The sequence below is a fragment of the Micromonas pusilla genome, assembly GCF_000151265.4.
Source record: "Micromonas pusilla CCMP1545 genomic scaffold MICPUCscaffold_1, whole genome shotgun sequence".
Taxonomy (NCBI): domain Eukaryota; kingdom Viridiplantae; phylum Chlorophyta; class Mamiellophyceae; order Mamiellales; family Mamiellaceae; genus Micromonas; species Micromonas pusilla.
In genome coordinates, this window is record NW_003315882.1 from 1,598,236 (window position 1) to 1,618,422 (window position 20,187).

Sequence of the window (20,187 nt, forward strand, 5' to 3'; positions counted from 1 at the left end):
CTTGATTCGCGAGCTCGGACGTCGGGGCGAGGATGAGCAGACGCGGGCGGAACGGTTTCGACCGGCCCTCCGTCGCCTCAATCTCGGCGACGCGTTGCAGCAGCGGGAGCAGATACGCGAGCGTCTTGCCGCTGCCGGCTTGGTCCGCGAGGAGGACGTGCTGCGGCGGAGGTTTCGCCACGTCGGATCCAACATGAGATGACGTGTCATCTTCTGATTCGTCCGACGCGCTGGCGGCGTCCGACGCGGCGCCTGAGGACAAAACCTTGTAACTCAGCGCCTGGATGTGCGACGGCCGCTCGATGCCGAACTCTTTCAGCGCCTCGGACACGCCTTCCGACGCCCCCAACGCGTTGAACCGCCCGCCGCTGAAGAAGTTGTACTCGTCCGCCTCGTCCGGCTCGCGCGTGTACACCATCGGCTCGAAGTCGTCTTCGACGTACTTTGAGAGGAGCTCCGGCTGGTACGCGCGCTTTTGTTTCGCGTCCCATCGACGGCCTTCCTCGAGCTCGTCCTCGAGGCCTTCGAGGATCCACTCGTCGTCGTTATCGTCCGTGACGCTGTCGTAACGGTCGTCGTGACGGTCATCGTAACGGTCGTCGTGACGGTCGTCGTAACGGTCGTCGCGACGGTTACTGAAACCGTCGCGCGGGGAATCGCGCGGACCGCCGCGTTCCGCGTCGCTCTTTCGACCCTCCGCGACGATTCGAAGGACTTCATCCGCGGCCGCGCGCGCGTCTCCGCCGCTGATTTCCACGACGCCTTTTTCTTTCCTCACGTTTAAGTACGCCCCGGTGTCGTCCTGGATCGTTTGCACCATGGACCCGCCTTTACCGATTATCCTGCCCTCTTGGCCCGCGCACGGTACGTAGATCGTGCCGTCCGGTCCGGTCGTGACCCGCTCGTCGGTAAATCCTCCTCCTCCGCCGCCGCCGCCGCGGGGGCCGTCGTATCCTTCGTCCCGGTACCCCCCGCGTCGCGGCGGCGGTCCGCGGTCGAAACCGCGGTCGCCGCCGTACCCGCCGCGCGAAGACTCTCTCCTCGCGCGGTAGCCTTCGTTCCCTCGATACTCGTCCCCGTAGTCGTCGTCCCCGTGCGCCTCCTGATACCGATACCCCCGGTCGTCACCCCGGTCGTCACCCCGGTCTCTGCCGTAGGGGGTACCCCGGTCGCCGTCGCCGTCGCCGAACACGACGCCGGCGACGCGTTCGCGTGGTCGAAATTTCCGCTGAGTCGCGGCGACGCCTCGCGAGATCCCGTCCGTCTCCTGCCCTTGCGCGACGATGTCGTTCACCCACGCGACGGCCGCCGCGACGTCGCCGCCGGTGATGCGGCACGTCCCGTCGTCCCTGTTGATGTCTAACCGAGCCCCGGTCGCGTCTTGGATCTGCGCGACCATGCCGCCGCCTTTGCCGATGATTCTGCCCTCTTGCCCGGCGACGTCGAGAACCTCGCCGCCGCCGCTCGGGAGGCGATACGAACCGCCGCGATACGAACCGCCGCCGTCGTCGTCGCGACGTCCCCGGCCGCCGGCGCCGGCGCCGCCTCCGTACCCTTCGTCGTCTCCGTCGTTGAAACCTCGGCTCCGAGAGACGCCGCGACCGCCTCGTCCCTTCTCGCGGAGCGACCCGCGGCCGCGCGGCGGGCGGTCGTCGTAGTACGCCTCCGCGCGGTCGTCGCGCTCGTACTCGTCCTCGTACGCGTCGCGGCGAGGCGGGCCGCGGCCGCCTCGCGCGCCTCTGCCGCGTCCGCCGCCGCGTCCGCCGCGTCCGCCGCGGCCGCGGCCGCCGCCGCCGCCGCCGTTTCGCGACTCTCGAATCGCCTCGCCCCAATTCGCGTTCTCACGCGGCGCCGTGCCGTCGCCGTACTCGATGACGCGGTACGAGCCGTCGCCGCCCGCGCGCGCGACGTGGCCGCGAGGCGTGCGAAGAGAGACGCGCGCGCGCGCGACGCGGCATCTCGGAGGCACCACCGAGAGAAGGGCGAGGGCGGCCATCCCGTGCGACGCGCTTCCGGAAGTGCCAACGAAAATTCCGAAAACCTCGTGTTCATCGGTCAGTTGAAGGACGATGGGGTCAAATATATCAAATGTTGAAACCGAATATGAGAGAAAAAAATCGATCGAACCCTCCGGGCGTGCTTCTCGAGGTCGTCAGCGCAGCGTCAGGGCAGGCAGGGTTGGTCCTCCGAGGGTTCGCGCTCGGGCCACTCGGCCTCGCGCGCGACGCGACACGCACTCCGCTCGACTTCCAATCGTTTCTACGATCGCGATGGTCGCAGCTCTCCGCCGCGCGACCGATCGCGCGGCGACGACGGCCGATACGAGAGTCATGGGCGACTGATCCCGTCGCGCCTCGCTCCCCCTCCTCCACGGAGCGGGGGCTAACCATCCACTTTCAACTCTCCTCGCGAGAGCGCGCGAACGACGCGGCGACGCCGACGCGCGCCCCGCTCGCGCGGTAAAGGATGGCGCCTCCTCCTCCTCAGAAACACACGCAGCCTCAGAAGAAGGCCGGCCGCGGCCGCGGCCCCGGCCCCGGCCGCGGCCGCGGCCGCGGCGCGGGACGCGCCGGCCGAGGACCCGGACGCGGCGCGCGGCTGCCCGCCTCGAACGCGACGCCGCCGTTCGCGGCGTCGTCCGCGCCGCCGCACGTCGTCCACGTGTGTCAAGCGCCCGCGCTCGCGCCCGCGCAAGAGCTCGTCGCGCGAATTCGCGCGGCGACGGACGCGTCGCTCGACGCGCGCGTCCGCGAGGATGCGCTGCGCGCGATGCGGGACCTGCTCGAGAAGGAATTCTCCGGCGCCGCCGTCGTCGGCGGCGGCGATCGATTCGCTCGCGTCCACGACGCGATGCTGACGCTCGTGAACGATCCCGCGCCGGGCGTTCGCGCCGCCGCGCCGGGGGTGCTCGGCGCCGCCGCGTGCGCGGTCGCGCGATTCGACGCCGAATCGATCGCGGCGGAATCGTTCGCCGACGACGACGCCGCCGACACCGCCGACGCCGGTTGCGCGTTCGACGACGACGACGACGCGCGGCCGCCGCCGCCGACGCGCGGAAGCGACGTTTTCTTCCAGTGGGTGACGCGCGCGATCGCGATCGCGCTCGCGAAGAACGACCGCGGCGTCGTGGACGGTAAAGACCTCCAGACGAAAGCGTTCGCGATGGAAGCGGCGGGCGCGTGCATTCACGCGACGCTCGCGCGCGTCGACGCGGAGAACGCCGCCGCCGACGCCGCCGCCGACGCGGCGGCGGCGGCGGCTTCGACTCGGCTGAGCGCGATCGTTTACCCGAAGTTCCCAGAGCTCGCGCGCGCGTGCCAGGCTGCGCTGGACGACGCGCTGACGCCGTGGCAGCTCCTCCCCGGGCTGTTGAAACTCTTGAGGATCATGATGCGTCGTCGCGAATGGATCTTCCCGCCGGGCGACGAAGCGCGCGCGTCGACGTCGTTCACGAACCTCGCAGACGCGCTGCTCGCGTGGATGATGAACGATGACGCGCCGACGGAGGTGAAAAACCTCGTAACGGCGCAGCTGGGCGGCTTCGACCGCGAGTGGGTCGCGAATAAAACGTTCGCGGGTACGGTCTTATCGCATTTGTGCGACGACGTCTGCATTCGCAAACGTTTCGTGAATAATAAATTCGACATTTTGTCGTGTTCGTGGGAGGAGGCGGAGGCGATGGAGAAAACGAAAAAAGCCGCCGCCGGGTGCTTCCGCGCGATCGCAAAGCGAAACCTCGCGTCGAAAATTTTACCCAAAGACACCGCGGTCGCGATGACGACGAAGCTGCTCGCCTTGGCCAGAGCCGCGTGCTGGCGCAAGGACGAGACGGAGACGTGGCAGGCGTGCACGTGCGCCGGTCTCCTCGCGCGCGCGTGCGCGGACGCCTTCCCGGCGGAGATCTTCCCCCCCGACCTCTTCGTCGACGCGGTAGCGGCCGAGGATATGCCGACGACCGAGAGCGCGCTCGACGCCGTCGTCGCCGTTCTCGACGCCGTCGCGGCCACCGCGAACGCGAATGATTCGTGGAGAGAGCATCGCGACGGATTCGTTCGCGCCGTCGCAGCGGCGTTTTCTTATCATGGGGGCGCGGCGGCGCGAATGCGACGCTCTTCCGACCCGCGGGAGCGCGACCGCGCGAGAGACGCGTACTTCACGCTGGTGACGAGCGACGACGCGACGATTCGGTTCACGGCGACGCGCGAGATCGGAGCAGCGCTCGAGAGGACGAAGCAATTATCGAAATCGAAATCAGACGCCGCCGCGGCGGTGGACGACGCGGCGTTTTACCTCGACGTCTTGCTCGCGTCCGCCGCGGTCGAATCAGATTCGAATCAGACGCAGATTCGATTCGACGAAGAGACGCCGCCGTTCGAGACGTACGTCAACATGGCGTCGACGCTGGCGCGCGACTACGTCGACGCCGCGGACGTCCCCGCGCTCCTCGTGGAGAAGAGCGTCGCGGCCGCGGCGGCGCTCGTCGTTCGCGCGCCGGCGACGTCGACGGACGACTCGCGACGACGCCGGCGCGCGTTCCGCGATCTCATCGTTCGCTGCTTGAAGCGGCGAGGCGACGGGCGCGATTTCTGCGACGTCGACGACGTCGCCGCGCGCGCGGCGTTGGAAGCGACGTCGAACGCGGCGGTCTCGGACGCGTCGGTGCTTCGCGACGACGGCGGCGGCGCCGACGCCGCCTCGACGGACGCGTCGATTTTCGCGGAAATCATTCGATGCGCGGAGACGGGCTCGCGGGACGTCCGCGAAGAATCCGCGCGCGCGATCGAAGCGTTACGCGCCGCGAGACTTCTCTCGTCGTCGCAGCTTCTCGACGTCGTCCAGCTCGCGACGACGCGCGTCGGGGACGAGTGCGTCGACGTCCGCGAGGCGTACGCGTCCGCGTTGCCGACGGCGGCGGCGGCGGCCACCGCCGCCGCCGGCGCCGCCGTCGTCGCGACCGCGTCGTCCGACCGCCCGTCGTGGGTGACCGCCATCGCGCTCGCGCCGCAGACGCTCGCGTTCCACCCGAAACAGATCGCGACGCTGATGAACTTTTTGACCGCGCGACCGCCGGCGCGGCGCGGCGCGGACCGCGAGTGGGTCCGGCGGTTGACGAGCGCGTGCGCGCGCGTCGCGCCGCCGCCGCCGACGCGCGAGTCGTCGTCGCTGACGTCTCGGAACTCCGTCGCGGTGTCGCTGTTGAACGCCGCGGCCGCGGGCCGAGCCGCCGCCGCGGAAGCACTCGCGGAGGAGGAGAGCTCCGCGAAGAGCCCGAAGAAGCGCGCGCGCGCGAAGAGCGAGCGCGCGGAACGCGACGCGGAGGCGGAGAGAAAAATCGCCGCCGAGGAAGCCGCGACGGCGGCGGCGACGCGCGCGGCGGTCGTCCGCGCCTCCGACGACGCCGCGCTGTGGTTCGCGACGCAAGAGTGCGCTCGACACTGCGTCTCCGCGCGCCTTCGGACGCATTTCGGGAACGCCGCGGAGACGCTCGCGCTTCTGGAGCGCTGCCTGAGAGCGGCGGCGAAGCCGCCGCCGTCCGCGCCGGAAATCATGACGTCGTCGTGGCACCTCGTCGAGTTTACGCACGGGCTCGAGCGGGCGCTGTATAACGCGTACGAGGGCACGGCGACGACGCCGCCGCCGGGCAAGACCGCCGCGAGTTTCTTCCGCGCGAACCAGCGCACGTGCGAAGAGTGGCTGACGCGCGCGAGAGAGGCGACGCTCGCGGCGTCGACAGCGTGCGGGCATCGCGCGGCGGCGGCGCGCGACGCGATTCTTCGCGTGAACCGCTGCGTCGCGTCGCAGCGCCGACGGTGCGACGTCGCGGCGAAGCGGAAGCTGGAGGCTGCGGAGTTGCTTCCCAGGCTGAAGCGCGAGTTTAAAGCCGCGAAGGCGGCGCTGAACGACGCGCACAAGCAGCACGGGATCGCGAGCGCGAAGCTCGAACGCGCCGTCGGCAACGCCAAGACGGAGCGAAAAGGCGGCGGCGGCGTCACCGCGAAGCAACAAAAACAAATCGACCTCCTGAAAGTGAAGCTCGAGGAGGCGAAAGACCGCGTGCGTGAGGCGCACGCGGGGCAGCAGTCCGCGCACGCCGCGAGGGAAGCCGCGGAGCAGCGGCTCGTGGACGACGAGAGGATCGCGCGGACCGCGGCGGCGAACACGTTTCGAGCGACGCGCGCCGCGGCGAACCTCCTCGTGGACGTCCACGAGGGCGATCTTCTCAGGCGCGTTCTATACACTGGTTCCCATACGACCGCGTTGGCGTGGTGAACGCCGATCCTTAAGGACTTTTCCCGGCGCGTCTCTCCGCCCACCCCTCCCTTTCAATCCCCGCCATCGACGCCTTTCAACTTCAACTGACGCCTTTCAACTCCACCCCGACGTTCGCTTGTATGGAACGACCCTCAGAGGACTCGCGGACGCCGTGGAGCCGCACTTGCGGCCCGCGGGGAGCGACGTGTGGATGCCCGCGCCGTCGCCGCCGTCGGCCGCCGAACGAGACGCGGAGCACGCGATGCGCGCGCTCGCGCTGAACGAAAACGCGACGACGACGACGACGGCGGCGGCGGGCGGCGCCGGCGGCGTGCGCGTCCTCGTTCGACCCGACCGCAAAGACTCGACCGAGGCGCTCGATCAAACGACCGACCAGAACCCGAATCCGAACCCGAACGCGCCGCGAGAAGAAGCGAGCGTCGTCGTGGACTGGACCGACGCCGAGGCGCGCGCGCGCACGCGCGGCGTCCTCGATTGGGTCCGCGCCGCCGCCGAAGAGGCGGACGGCAGGCACGAAGCCGCGGCGGCGGCGTACACGTCCGCGCTGTCGGACGCGGAGACGACCGGCCCCGCGAGCGCGCGCGCGTGCGCGACGCGCATCGAACACGCGCTCGCGGGGACGTGCGACTGGGAACGCCTCGACGCGTGGCGTTTGGAGATGCGAACCGCCGCGGAGGCGGAGGGCGTCTCGCCCGAGCTCGCCGCCGCGCTGAGACGCGTGGAGGCGGTGGGCGGCGCCGCCGCGAACCCGGGGCTGCTTCGGTTCTGGGCCGAGATCGACGGCGGCAGCGATACTCCGGGTCGCGTGGAGGAGCCGTCAGGAGGGGGTAACGCGTCCGGTGGCGTCGTGACGTCGCCCGAGGACGCGGTGCGGAAGTGCTCGCACGCCGCCGCGGGCGTGATTCGATCGATGCTGAAAGCGAAAAAACAAAGAAACCGCGGCGGCGGGATCGACGCCGCGCGTTCGACCCTCGCCGCCGCGGCATCGAACCTCGAGGAGCCGCTGCGATTGGCGACGACGCTAGGGCATCCTGACGCGTCGACGCCGCTGCTCTTAGAGCTCGCGGGCGCGCACGCGCTCCTCGCGGCGTCGTCCTCCGACGCCGCCGCCGCCGACGTCGCCGACGCGTTCGAGCCGCCGCCGCCGTCTGCGCTCGACGTCTCGAACTTCGCGCCGTGGCTGAAACTGCTCAGGACGCTTCGCGTCGCGGACGACTGCGGCGGCGGCGAGCGCGCCGCGGCGAAAATCGGCGCGACGCGGTCGACGCTCGCGTTCACCCTCGCGATCGCCGCGCGTCGAAGCGGGAACGCGACGCTCGCGAAAAAATTGCTCGATGAAACTGCACAGACGCGCCACGCGCGGCCGCTCCTCGTGGAATACGAGCGCGCGAAGCTCGACCGCGACTTCACGGCGTTAGAAGACATCTCGCGGCGCGCGACGCGCGACGACGACGACGACGTGCGCCTCGTGCGCGCGCGAGCGGAGCTCAAGCTCGCGACGTGGGGTCGACGCGAACGCGAAGAAAAAATCGCCGACGGGTCCGGGTCCTTTCTCGAGGACGCGACCGCGAAAGCGTTCTGCGTCCAAGCGAGAGGCGTCACGGCGTCGGCGCCGGAGATGGCGCGAGGCTGGCGCGCGCTCGCGTCTTGGTCCGAGCAGAGAGCCGCGGCGCTGACCGCCGGCGCGGTCGGCGGCGCGGCGTTCGCGACGGTCGAGGGCGTCGTCGACGTCGACGGCGTGTGCGGCCCGTCCGCGGCCGATCCGTCGCGCGACGGCGGCGGCGATACTCTGCCGCGCGACGCGATAGACTCGTACGCGGAGGCGGCGATCGCGTATTTCAAGTACCTTGCGCTCGATTCGCGGCAGGGCGGCGACCTCGGGTCGTTGCACGCGATGACGCGACTGCTCGCGGTGGCCGCCGCCGCCGCCGCCGCCGCGGAGGTTTCGGAAGCGTTCGACCGAGGCATCCGAACGACCCCGTCGCGGGCGTGGACGGCGGTGACGCCTCATTTATTATCGTTACTTCGCTCGGACGCCGCGAGCGTGCGAGCGATCGCGCGGGATGTTCTCGTGCGCGTCGCGACGGACGCCCCGCACGCGATCGCGTATCCAATCGCGGTGGAGTCCGCCGCCGCCGCGGAGGAAGCCGCCGCCGCGTGCGACGTCAGCGCCGAAGAAGAAGCGAACGACCGGGAGGCGACGGCGCGGAACGTCGCGAACGCGATGCTCGCGCTGGAGGCGATCGAGCCGATCTCGGCGGCGCTCCGCCGCGCGTCCCCGAGGCTCACCACGGACGCGGGCGTCTTCGTCGCCGAGTTTGGCCGCGTGTGCGTCCTGCACGACGAAGAACTCCTCTCGTCGTTGCGAGACCTCCACGCGGACGTCGTGAAGCGCTGCGCGTTGGTCAAGGAAGAGGCGTTACGCTTAGGTGACGACGCAAAAACGGTCGACTCCGCGGCGTTTATTGAGCGGAAGAACGCGGTGATGATGCCCGCGATCGCCGCGCTCGATCGCATCGTGAAGACGTCGCTCACCGGCGGCGGGTTCATGACGCCGCACGTCGCCGCGTTCGTGCGCGCGTTCAAGGACGGCGTGACCGCCGCCGCGGAGGCGTTCAAGGCGTCCAGCGACCCGGTCATCGGGTGGCGCGCGGTGAAATCCGAGATGGCGAGGCTCGCGAGAGGGCTCCAAAGGAAGCGCGAGCTGCGCTTGAAGGACGTCTCGCCCGCGTTGGCCGCGCTGAAAGGCCGCGTCACGCACACGCCCATGCCCGGAACGGAGCTCGACGCGTCCGCCGTCGCCGTCGTCTCCGTGCGCGAGCGCGTCACGACGCTCCCGACGAAGACGCGTCCGAAGCGCGTCGTGCTCCTCGGCTCGGACGGCGTCGAGCGCGCGTTTTTACTCAAAGGCCACGAAGACTTGCGCCTCGACGAACGCGCGATGCGCGCGCTTCGAGCCGTCAACGCGACGCTCGCGAACGACGCCGACGCGAGGAGACGACGGCTGTGCGCGCGCGAGTACTCCGTGACGCCGCTCGTCGGGTACGGCGGTCTGATTCAGTGGGTCGAGCGCGCGACGCCGCTCAGCGCGATGTTCGGCGGGTGGCAGCGCCGGACGCGCGCGGCGAACGCGCTTCCGCCGCCGGGCGCGCCGGAGGAGGGGTGGACGCCGCCGACGCCGCCGCCGGTGGCGGCGACGACGCGGCCGCTCGATCGGTTTTATCAGCGCGTCGCGATCGCGCTCAGGAACGCGGGATTGCCGTCGACGGCGTCGCGGCGGCACTGGCCGAAAACGGCGCTCCGAGAGACGTTACGGGTGTTATCTTCGGAGGTGCCGATCGATTTGTTGCGACGCGAACTGTGGAGCAACGCCCCGTGCGTCGCCTCGACGACGTCGAAGACGACCGCGCACGCGCGGTCCGTCGCCGTCGCGAGCGTGTTCGGCCACCTCATCGGATTAGGCGACCGTCACCTGGACAACGTTCTCGTCGACTTAGCCACCGGGGACGTCGTCCACATCGACTACAACGTCGCGTTCGACCGCGGGTTAACGCTGCCGGTGCCGGAGAGAGTGCCGTTTCGGTTGACGCCGTCGATGGTACACGCGCTCGGTCCGTTCGGGACGCGCGGACCGTTCCAAGTCGCGATGGAGATCACGCTGCGAGCGCTTCGCGAGCGACGCGGCCGGGAGGTTTTACTCGGCTCGCTGGAAGCGTTCGCGCGAGACCCGCTGTCGGAGTGGACCGAGGAAGGCGGCGGAATCGCGCGGAACACGCATCTGAAGCAGCGCGACGCGGCGAACGAGCACAAATCGTTAGAGGCGGCGGCGGGGCTGACGTTGTTCGCGTCCCGCGCGCGCGGGGAGATGAAAGCCGGGCTCGACGCCGCCGCGGAGGTTATGCGCGGGTTGGACGTCGACGCGGACGTGGCCGTCGTCACCGTCGGCGTCGCCGCGTCCGACGCGGCGGCCTTCGCCTCGGCGGCGGCGGCGGCGACCGCCGCCGCCGAGGACGCGTTCCGCGCCGCCGCCGCCGCCGCGGCAGCCTCCGACGCCGCGTCCGACGCGGAGGAGTTCTCGCATCAGGCGGCGGCGACGGCGCGCGCGAGCGTCGCCGCCGCGTCCGCGGCGATCGCGGACGCGACGGCGGACGCGGCGGCGCGCGCGGACAAGCACGCGAGCGTCCTCGCGCGCCTCGCCGCCGGCGCCGAGCTCGCCGTCCTCCGCGAGACGCGCACGCCGCCGCTGCCGCTGCCGCTGCCGGAGGCGCTGCCGCTGCCCCACGAGCTCCGAGCCGCCGTCGCGGACGCGGACGCGGAGGGCGCGCGCGTCTTGATCGATCGCGACCGCGCCGTCGCGCGCGCCACGGAGGCGCTGACGGCGTACGCGTCGTTCCTCGAGCGGCGCTTGCCGCCGTCGTACGCGCGCACGGATCGGAGACGCGCGTGGGCGGACGCGCTGTCGACCGCGGCGGCCGCGGCGTCCGGGCCCGCGACGACGCCGGCGGTGGCGCTCCGCGCGGCGCGCGACGCCGTCGCATTAGCGAAGCGACGAGACCCGGACGGCGCGGTGACGTGGCGGAAGTACGCGGAGGCGCGACGGGCGTGGGACGCGCGCGAGTCGGCGGAGCTGCCGCGGCTGCGCGCGGCGGCGGCGGCGGCGGCGCGCGCGGCGGCGGTCACGGGTGATGTTCCATCTTCCTTCGGCGGCGTCGCAGACGCGGACGCGGTCGGCCTGGTCGTGGATGGCGCGTGGGGGGAGGCGTCCGGCGACGGGGGCGACGGCGGCGGCGGCGTCTCCGTCGCGTGGCTTCGCGACATCGTGCGCACGCACGAGACGACGACGACGACCGCGTCAAGGGACCCGCCGCCGGGGTTCCCGCGGCGGAATGCTCTGTCGACTTCAAGCTTCGGCGACGGCGGTTTCTTCGGCGACGCGCCGCCGTCTTCGGACGGCGACGCGCTCGAGGAGGAGGAGGAGGAGGACGACGAGACGCTCGACGCGTCGTCGGGTCCTCCCGGTTCCGCCGGTGCCGACGTCGTGGACGCGTTGTCCAGGGCGGACCGCGCGGCGATCCTCGCGCGCGTCGTCGCCGTCGCCGTCGCCGCGGAAGATGGAACGTCGAGCGTCGCCGAGCTCGCCGCCGCCGTCGCGAACCTCCCGCGCGTCGTCGCGCGCGTCGTCGTCCCGGCGGCGCTCTCCCCGGACGCGGTGTCGCCGTCGACGTCGCACGGCGTCGTCGCCGCCGCGCACGCGGCGCACGAGATCGAACTCGAAGCCGAGGCGGCGTGCGCGGCCGGGGAACCCACAACGGTCGAAATCGAACCGTTACTTCGTCGATTGGAAGGGATACTCGACGAAGGGCACGCGACGGCGACGCGCGACGCGTTGGCGCCGATTCTCCTTCGCGCGCGCGACGCGACGACGACGGCGATCGTGTCGCGGCTCGCGACGCGCGCGCTCGCGGCGGCGGCGGCGAACGCGTCCGGCGCGCTGTGCGACGATCATCCGGAGGACGGCGAGGACGTCGGCGCGAAAGTGGAGACCGCGGCGGCGACGCTCGCGGCGGAGGCGGCGCGCGCGGCGGAGCGGCTCGCGCGCGACGTCGTCGAGCCGCGCGTTCGAAAGGCGCTCGACGCGATCGCGATCGCGCCCGCGTCGCGCGCGTCGTCGCCGCCCGCGCTCGCGGACGCGCGGCGCCGCGCCGGCGCGATCGCGTCCACCCACGCGCGCGCCGCCGCCGCGGACGCCGCGTCCGCCTCGCTCGCGTCCGTCCAGCGCGCGCAGGCGGCGTCCGCGGCGGCGATCGCGCGCGTGGAGTGGCTGCTCGAAAGCCGGCTCGAACGCGGCGGCGGCGGCGCGTGGCCCGGCGTCGACGCGGACGCGCGGCGCTGGCGATCGCTCGCGCTCGACGCGATCGTCGCCGGCGCCGCGGACGTCGCGTCCACGGACGCCGCGGTGATGCGATGGGAGCAGCGCGTTTGCGCGGTCGAGGCGCGGGTGACGGGGATGGTGGAGCCGCTCGCGCGGCATCGCACGGAGGCGGCGCGCGTGGAGGCGTTCGCCGCCGCGACGACGCGTCGCCGGGGCGCGCTCTGGGACGCCGCGGAACGCGCGGGGGGCGTCGTGAGACTGTGCGAGGGCGTCGAGGCGTTCGAGCGGAGCAGGGAGCCGGAGCGCGAGGCCGCGCTCGCGGACGCGCTGCTGCCGGAGGGGTTCTTGGACTTTAGCTTCGACGACGACGACGACGGCGACGGCGGCGGCGGCGGCGGCGCGGCGGCGCGCGGCGCGTCCGCGTCGGCTTCGAAGAAATCTTCGTCGTTCGATCCGACCGCCTCCTCCGCGGACGGCCGCGAAGGCTGGGAGGTCGCGTACCAGTCCGCGCTCGAGAACTTGATCACCGCCGCGGAAGAAGCGGACGCGGCGGCGGTCGCCGCGTCCGGCCCCGCGGCGGCGGCGGCGGCCGCCGCGCGCGCGCGCGCGACGGAGGCCAGCACGCGCGCGCGCGAGCTCGCCGTCGCCGCGGCGGACGCGACGACGGAGCGCGACGTCGCCGTCCGCGCGTTCGTCGAGACGTCCCGATCCGACGCGATCGCCGCGGTGAAAGCGGTGGACGCGGCGTCGCGAGCGGTGAAGAGCGCGGCGACGACGGACGCGCTCGCGGCCGCGGACGCGGCGGGGAAGGCGTTGGAGGCGCTCGACGCGATGCTCGCGGGCGGCGGCGGCGGCGGCGGCGGCGGCGGCGGCGTCGAGGACGCCGGCGGCGCCGCCGCCGCGGCGTCCACCGCGTGCGACGCGTTCGCGCGCGCCGTCGCGGCCGCGTCCGAACGTCTCCCCGCGCTGATTCGAGCGCTCGGCGCGATCGCGGGTTGGAGCGCGGCGGAGTCTTCGTCCCCCGACGCGCTCGCCGCGGCGGCGGGGGTGGTCGCCGGCGCGACGACGGACGGCTTCAACCTGGTGAGCGTGTCGACCGCGGCGACGCGGATGCGCGACGAGATGATGCGCGCGGCGGTCGCCGCCGCGGAGGCGGCCGCGGCGATCAAGGAAGAAGCCGGATTAGGTCTCGTGGGCGGGGGCGACGACGAGGAGGAGAAGGGATCCCTTACGACGCCGGTCGACGGCGGCGACGGCGGCGGCGACGGCGACGGCGGCGAAGACGAAGACGACGAGCGAGGCACGGAGTCTGATTCAGACGCCGATTCCGACGCCGACGCCGACGCCGACGCCGACGCCGACGCCGCGACGACCGCGCCCGCCGCCGCCCCCACCGCGCCGTCTCCTCCCCCTCTCCGCCGCGCGAACGCGCACAAACGCTGGCGCGGAGGAAGGCACCCGCACGCGACGCGTCTGATCGATTGCGTCGCCGCGAAGCTTCACGGTCGCGTCGCGCTCACGGAGACTCTCCGCGCGAGGGCGCTGTCGCCGATTTCGCCGCCAGCGCCCGCGGCGCCGTCCGCGACGGAGCTCCGCGCGGTGACGGAAGAGACGCCGCTGAGCGTGGAGGACGACGTGGCTAGGCTCATCGCCGCGGCGACGGACGAGGATAACCTCGCGTCGATGTACGAAGGGTGGTGCGCGTGGGTGTAACTATCATAACGTAGTCGAGCTCGGCTCGACGACGCGACGCGCGTACCGACGTTCTTCCTTCGTCCGTTTCTGCAATAATGATGATCTAAAAATAATACCGAAAGCTTCTGAACACGCGAAAAGCTCACTCGCGCGCCTCACGACCCCATGAGTTTCGTCGCGATCGCGGTGACGAGCGCGAAGCCGAGCGCGGCGCCGACGACGCTCGGATCCGCCCCTCCGAACGGCGAAGACGTCCCCTCCCCCGCGCCGCCGCCGCCGCCGCCGACGCCCGGCGCCGGCGTCCTTCCCGACGGCGCCGGCCTCGGCAGCGGCGCCCCCACCGCGGGCGTTCCCGTCATCGCCAGCCTCGCGTCGATCGCGCCGTTCTCGTTGTACTCGTCCACGACCAACCGCGCGTACTTCGGAACGTGCGCCGCCGCGCGCGCCTCCCCGCCGAAGCGTCGCTTCACGTGGAGGTAATTCCGAATCGTGTGGTAGTCCAACGAGTACATCCCAAACTCTTTCCCCTTCGGGCCGATCTTCTCGAGCAGCCACGCGATCGCCTTCCCGACCGCGATCGGCGCGGGCTCCTCCGGCCCTCTCCCCAACGTCGCCTCGTCGTCGGAGATGACCGTCTGCATCACGAACGGTCGTCGGTCGCCCGACGACACCGACGGCGTCACAACGGCGCGCTCGCGAATCAGGTCAAACATCTCCGCGCCCTTTTCGTTTCGCACCGTGACGTACTGCGGGTGCGCGGTCATGTCCACGTTCATCCACGGCACGCCCATGTACCCGACGACGATGTCCGCGAGGCCGTTGACGTAATCGAAGCAGCTGTAACACGACGGCGCGATGACGTCCTTGAGCTTATTCGCGGGGAGGCAAAAGTAGGGCACCTTCTCGAACGAGCCGTCGAGGTGTTTCAGGTGCACCTGGTAGTCCTGCATGAACTCGTAGTGGATCACCGTCTTCGGGTCCTCGCTCGCGTTGTCGAGAAACTTGGACAGCGTCTCCTTTCGCCCGTTGTCCGTGCAGTTCGTGCCGACGACGTACAGCGCTTCCAGGCCCAAGTATTTTTCCACCGACCGAAGCGCTTGCACCGCGCACCCGACGCCGACGAACAGCAGTTTTTTAATCCCTCGCGCTTCCACCTCGGCGAGGACGGAAAGATTCGGCGACAGCGCGGGCTTGACGCCGCGACTGCTCAGGATCTCCTCCGCGGTCGTCGCGAGGATCGGCTTGGGCAGCATCGGGTTCGCGTCGTCGCTCGCGACGCATATCACGCCGTCCACCTTGCCCGACGCGAGCATCTCGATCGCGATGGACGTCACGACGCCCGTCCACTGCGCGCCCCGCACCGGAGCTTCCATCCGAGCGTAGAAGACGTCTCGCGCTACCCCGAGGCGCGACTCGTCGCTGGACAGGTCGCGCGCGCGGCCGTGCACGACCGGCTCGAGCGTCTCGATCTTGCTCATGCCGTCGCCGAGGAACGCGCACGCGTCCTTGACGTGCGCGACGTAGTAGGTGTCGCACAGGCCGCAGTTGGAGCAGTGCTCCTTCGCGGGGTAGGACGACCCGGGGGCGATCGGCTTCGCCTTCTCGCGCCAGTCCGCGGCGACGGCGGCGACGCGGAGCGCGGCCGCTCTCCCCCTTTGACGCGCGCTGCTCGCGGCATGAATGCGCCGGGGGAGGAGCGCGTCGGCGCTCGAGGACGGCGCGCGCGCGAACCCGAGCGATCCCGCGGTCGACGCGGCAGCCATCTCGCGTCGCGTAACAATGCGGCGGACGACCGACGGCGTTTCGGAGCAGTGAGTGCAGATTTGATTCCGAGAAGACGAGATTTCCTGAGTTGGTCTACGTGTACAACTACTAGACTCGTGGACTACACGTAGTCTAGCAGGCGGACGCTATCACTCGATCGAACACCGCCTTCGACGCGCCGCCGTCGCCGCTCTCCGTCCCAAGGCGCTGCGTCGAGAGGAACTCCGTCAGCACGCGCATCGCAGCGCTGTCGCCTCCCTCGGTCGCCTTCGAGTTCGCCCTCGAGGTAGACCTCGAGTTCGCCGCCGCGATTTGGATTTTTTTCGACGCCGACGCCTCGCGGCGCGCCGCGACCGTCTTCACCCGCCGCGCGCCGCTGTCGCACGCGTCGAACCGCCGCAAGAACCCCGCGCGCACCTCGCGCATCTCAGCAATGCTCCTCGGCGCGCTCACGCCCTCCGCCGCGACGACCCCCGGGCGATACTCCTCGCGCCTTCGAAGCGGCCCTCGGAACGCCGGCACCGCCGCCGGCGCGCCAGACGTCGGCTTCTCCCTGTCCCTCACGACCCCGCCCTCCGCGGCCTCGCCCTCCGCGACGCCGCCGCCGCCGAACTCGTCGTCGTCCTCGCGCGCGCGGCGACCGCTGATCTCGTACCCCGCGAACGCGGCGACGCGCTTCGCGTCCGCGCCGCCGCCCGGACGCACGCCCACGGGCACGCGCGCGAGGTGCGACCGACGAACGAGCGGATACATCGCCGCGTCGACGCGCACGCCGCCGCCGTCGTCGTTCGCGAGGTCGCACAGACGCGCCGCGGCGTCTCTCGCGACGGACTCGACGCCGGCGAGTTTCCCGGCGCGGAGGTCGAGGAAGCCCGAGCCGATCCCGACGCCGACCGCGAGCCCGCCGCCGCCGCTCTCGAGCGAGAAGCGGTGCAGGTCCAAACACACGTCGACGATCGCGCGCGCGACGCGACGCGTCTCCACCGACTCGAACGCGCCCTCGCCGTCTTCTCCGTACACGCCGTCGCCGTCGTCGTCGTCGCACCGCGCGTGTATCAACACGCAATCGCTGGACCACCGCGTCGTGTTGATTCCGCGGAATTTTTCATCCAGGCACGCGATGGAGCTCCTCCCCGTCACCGCGCCTCGGTGCGCGTAATCGGCCAACTCTGAGGGTCGTTCCATACGGAGCGATTGTCGAGGTGGAGTTCAAAGGCGTCAGGTGGAGTTGAAAGGCGTCGAGGGCGGGGATTGAACGCGTGGGGTGGGCGGAGAGATGCGCCGGGCAAAGTCCTTAAGGATCGGCGTTCACCACGCGAACGGGGTCGTATGGGGACCAGTGTACAGAACGCACGCGCACCTGAGTTTTGAAACCGGCACGCGGCGACGACGATCGCTTCCACGCGCTCGGTGACGCACGCGCCGTCGCCGCCGGCGTCGCCTTTACCGCCGCCGGCGTCCGCGTGCGATCTGCCGATCTTGTTCGCCGTGCTCGCCGTGCTCGCGACCGCGTCGGCTTGGCTCTTCGAATCTTTGCCGTGGTCGTATCCGGTTTCGAATCCGGCGGAAAAAGACGCGCCGTCGCCGCCTTTCAATCGCGCGCGCAGCCGCCGCCGCGCCACCTTTCCCGCGGGCTGATCGCTGCCGTGGCCCTCCGCGAACGCGCGGTCTCCCGTTCGCCTCGGAGGCGGGTCCAACACGACGGTGGATTTCACCGGGACGTACACGCGCTCGCCGTTCGCGGGCGGGATCTCCAACTCCCCGCCGCCGCCGCCGCCGTCGCGCTCGCGTCGTCGCGCCGTCTTCTCTCGCGACCGCCTCCCCCCGCCCGCGGCGCGGCCCTCCCGCTCGTTCGCGTACAGCTCGTGCGTCTTCGACGGATCGTGCAGCAGCTGCGCGGCCTTGACGGCGTCCTCCTTGACGCGCATGGACGCGGACGGCAGCGCGCCTCGGTTCGACGCCGCGCGCGCGGCGGCGACGCGCGCCTCCAACGCGCTCTTAGGGTCGTTCCATAATTCAAAGCGACGTCGGGGTGGAGTTGAAAGGCGTCAGAAGCGGAGTTGAAAGGCGTCGAGGTGTGAACGCGGTCGTATGGGAACCAGTGTGTGGGACGCGCCTTAGCGACGTCGAAGAGCGTCGCGCCCGCGACGGACGACGCCCGCATCGCGCCGCCGCCCGCGATCGCGCCTTTCCGCCACGCCGTCTTCCGCGTCAGTCTGCTCTTTATCGCGCGCAGCTCTTCCTCCTCTCTCTCCCTGCGTCTCGCCGCGTCGCCGTGCGCGCGTATCCCGCGCACGAGAGACGCGAACGCGTCGAGCTCTCGGACGGTGTCGAGCCCGGCGGTCGCCTCTAAGTCATTTCGCCTCGCCGCCGCGCGCAAGCCGACGTCGCGCGGCGGCGACGGCGGCGGCACGCACCTTCCGTACATCGCGGCGTTCATCTCGTGCGCCTCCCTTCGCGCGCGGTCCGCCGATCGCTTCGCGCCGCTCGGCGTGTAACCGCCCCGCCGCCCGACCTCCTCCCCCGCGGAGCCGCGGAAGACCCCGCGTTGCATCGGCCAGCCGACGTTCGCGCGCGCGCCGCCGCCGGCGGCGGCGACGCCGGCGTCGTTCCTCGCGCCGCGCGCCGCCGCCGCCGCCGCCGCCGCCGCCGCCGCCGCGCGAATCGGCATCATCGGCGCGTGTAGCACGGCGTCGTCCGGGGCGTCGGTGGACGTTTCGTCTTCTTCGGAGGAGGATGCTTCGTCGTCGTCGCTGGAATCGTCGGACGACGACGCGGTGTCGGATGAAACGCCCCGCGCGTCGCCGTTTTTGCTTTTGCATCGCTCGCGGTACGTCCGACGCAACGCGCGTTCGACCGCGGCTTCGGCGCCGCCGACGGGGGGCGCGACGTCGATTTGAAACCCCTCAGGGACCGTCTCCGCCCACCGTTTCTTCTCCGCTTCGTCTTCGAGCTTCTTCCGTTTCAAGCGCTCGCGTAACTCCTCGTCCGTGGGCGTTTTAAGGCAACACCTCGTGAACTGCTCGATCGCCTTCGAGCTCAAACACTTTTTAAAGTGACTCCTCGACAAACACAACGCGTCGCACGGAGACACGCCTCTCACCACGCAGTACGCGCTCGCGGGCCTCTCCTCGATCACGTCGCCGCCGCCGACCAACCCGAACGCGCCGACTGTCCGCAACTCGACGTCCACGACGTGCGGCCCGCGCGAATTCGCGGCGCCGACGCACTCTCGCAGCCACGCGTCGAGCTGCTTTTTAGATTTCGAGTCGGCGGCCAGCGCGCCGCGTTTGCTCAGCGACCGCGACAGCAACGACGGCGGCTCCGCGCGCCGCTCCCGGGTTGGCTCGAGGCCGTTCTATACAAGCGAATGTCGGGGTGGAGTTGAAAGGCGCCAGGTGGAGTTGAAAGGCGTCGAGGGCGGGTATTGAAACCGTGGGGTGGGCGGAGAGGGACGACGGCAAAAGTCCTTAAGGATCGGCGTTCACCACGCCAACGCGGTCGTATGGGGACCAGTGTATAGAACGCACCTCAGACGCGGCGGCGCGCGCGTCGACGCGACGAATCAGCGCGCATTTCCCGGACAGAAGCATGTACATCGCGTCCGCGGGCTGGCCTTGGTCGATCATCGTCACCCCGGGCTCGAACCGATGCTCGGTGAGGTGCTCCGCGACGGCGTGGAGTTCGTCGAGCGTCGCCGCCTCGAAGCACGGGAGGCGGCAGAGGTAGTCGACGCGCTTCCGCGTCGCGGTGTCTCTCGCCTCCCACTCCGTTCCGAGCGCGTCCGTCTTGTTCAACGTCATGAACCACGAGTGCTCGTCCGCGCGCACGGTCGTCGTCCGCGTGAAGGACCCCTCAGACGGCGGCACGCCGAACGATTGCCCGCAGACGATGGTCCGCAGCGGCGCCGGCGGCGCCGGCGGCGGCGACGACGGATTCTCGTCGTCCGCTTCTTCTTCTGATTCGTCCTCGTCCACCGGTCCACCGGACGCCACGTCAGCATCAGCACACGCCTCGGCGTTCGACGCCGCGCGCGCGCGCCCACTGAGCCCCGGCTCGGGTTCCGGCTGTGGCGCCCACTCCGATGCGGCGCCGTAGACGCACACGTACACTTTCCCGTCGTCCTCCCCCGCCGACGCGATCGTCTCCCCCGCGTCGTATTCCTCCGCGCGCATCTTCCGACACACCTCGATCGCTTCGTACCGCGGCATGCGCCGAAACCGCGCGTCTTTCTCGACTAAAAACCCGTACAGCATCTGGAGATCCGCCGCGGTTCGCTGCGCGGGGCGTTTGGACAGCGCCCTGACGTACGGCACGACGCGCGCGCGGGCGGCGGCGAACGCTCGCGACGCGATCGTGACTCTTCGCCACGCGGCAAAGTACGTCGTCGTCGACCCGACGCGCCATCGGTTCAAGATCCCTTTCGCCCTCGTTTTACCCGGTTTCGAATCCGACGCCTCCGACGCCGCCGCGTGGAGGGCGTCGACTCGACGCCGCGCGCGCGCTTCCGCGGTTTCTTCTCCGGCGGCGGCGTCGGCGGCGGCGGCGGCGCCGCGGCGTCGCCGCGGGCCGAACGCCTTCGC

The 20,187-nt window shown here is 71.0% G+C and overlaps 5 protein-coding genes across 5 annotated transcripts; 3 read left to right on the top strand and 2 right to left on the bottom strand.

Moving 5' to 3' along the window:
• Positions 1-2,466: 2,466 nt before the first annotated feature.
• MICPUCDRAFT_50610 (uncharacterized protein) lies at positions 2,467-6,270 on the top strand (the record flags this gene model as incomplete). The annotated part of the gene is made up of 1 exon (XM_003055103.1): positions 2,467-6,270. One exon carries the CDS (start codon positions 2,467-2,469, stop codon positions 6,268-6,270), a length of 3,804 nt encoding a protein of 1,267 aa, XP_003055149.1.
• Positions 6,271-8,938: 2,668 nt separating this feature from the next.
• On the top strand, positions 8,939-10,740 carry MICPUCDRAFT_31058 (uncharacterized protein; the record flags this gene model as incomplete). Its single annotated transcript, XM_003055104.1, has 2 exons — positions 8,939-9,435; positions 9,520-10,740. Coding segments are annotated over 2 exons (1,716 nt in total), but the record flags the coding sequence as incomplete, so codon positions are not given.
• A 1,153-nt stretch (positions 10,741-11,893) lies between these two features.
• Positions 11,894-13,733, top strand: MICPUCDRAFT_61656 (uncharacterized protein; the record flags this gene model as incomplete). Its single annotated transcript, XM_003055105.1, has 1 exon — positions 11,894-13,733. A coding segment is annotated over exon 1 (1,501 nt), but the record flags the coding sequence as incomplete, so codon positions are not given.
• Positions 13,734-13,995: 262 nt separating this feature from the next.
• Positions 13,996-15,603, bottom strand: MICPUCDRAFT_13041 (uncharacterized protein; the record flags this gene model as incomplete). The annotated part of the gene is made up of 2 exons (XM_003055641.1): positions 13,996-14,742; positions 14,776-15,603. The coding sequence occupies 2 exons, from the start codon at positions 15,601-15,603 to the stop codon at positions 13,996-13,998; spliced, it is 1,575 nt and encodes a 524-aa protein (XP_003055687.1).
• A 133-nt stretch (positions 15,604-15,736) lies between these two features.
• MICPUCDRAFT_61659 (uncharacterized protein) lies at positions 15,737-17,628 on the bottom strand (the record flags this gene model as incomplete). Its single annotated transcript, XM_003055642.1, has 3 exons — positions 17,450-17,628; positions 16,965-17,332; positions 15,737-16,773 (listed from the first exon to the last, which is right to left on the bottom strand). Exons 1-3 carry the CDS (start codon positions 17,530-17,532, stop codon positions 15,737-15,739), a joined length of 1,488 nt encoding a protein of 495 aa, XP_003055688.1. The 5' UTR covers positions 17,533-17,628.
• Positions 17,629-20,187: the final 2,559 nt, after the last annotated feature.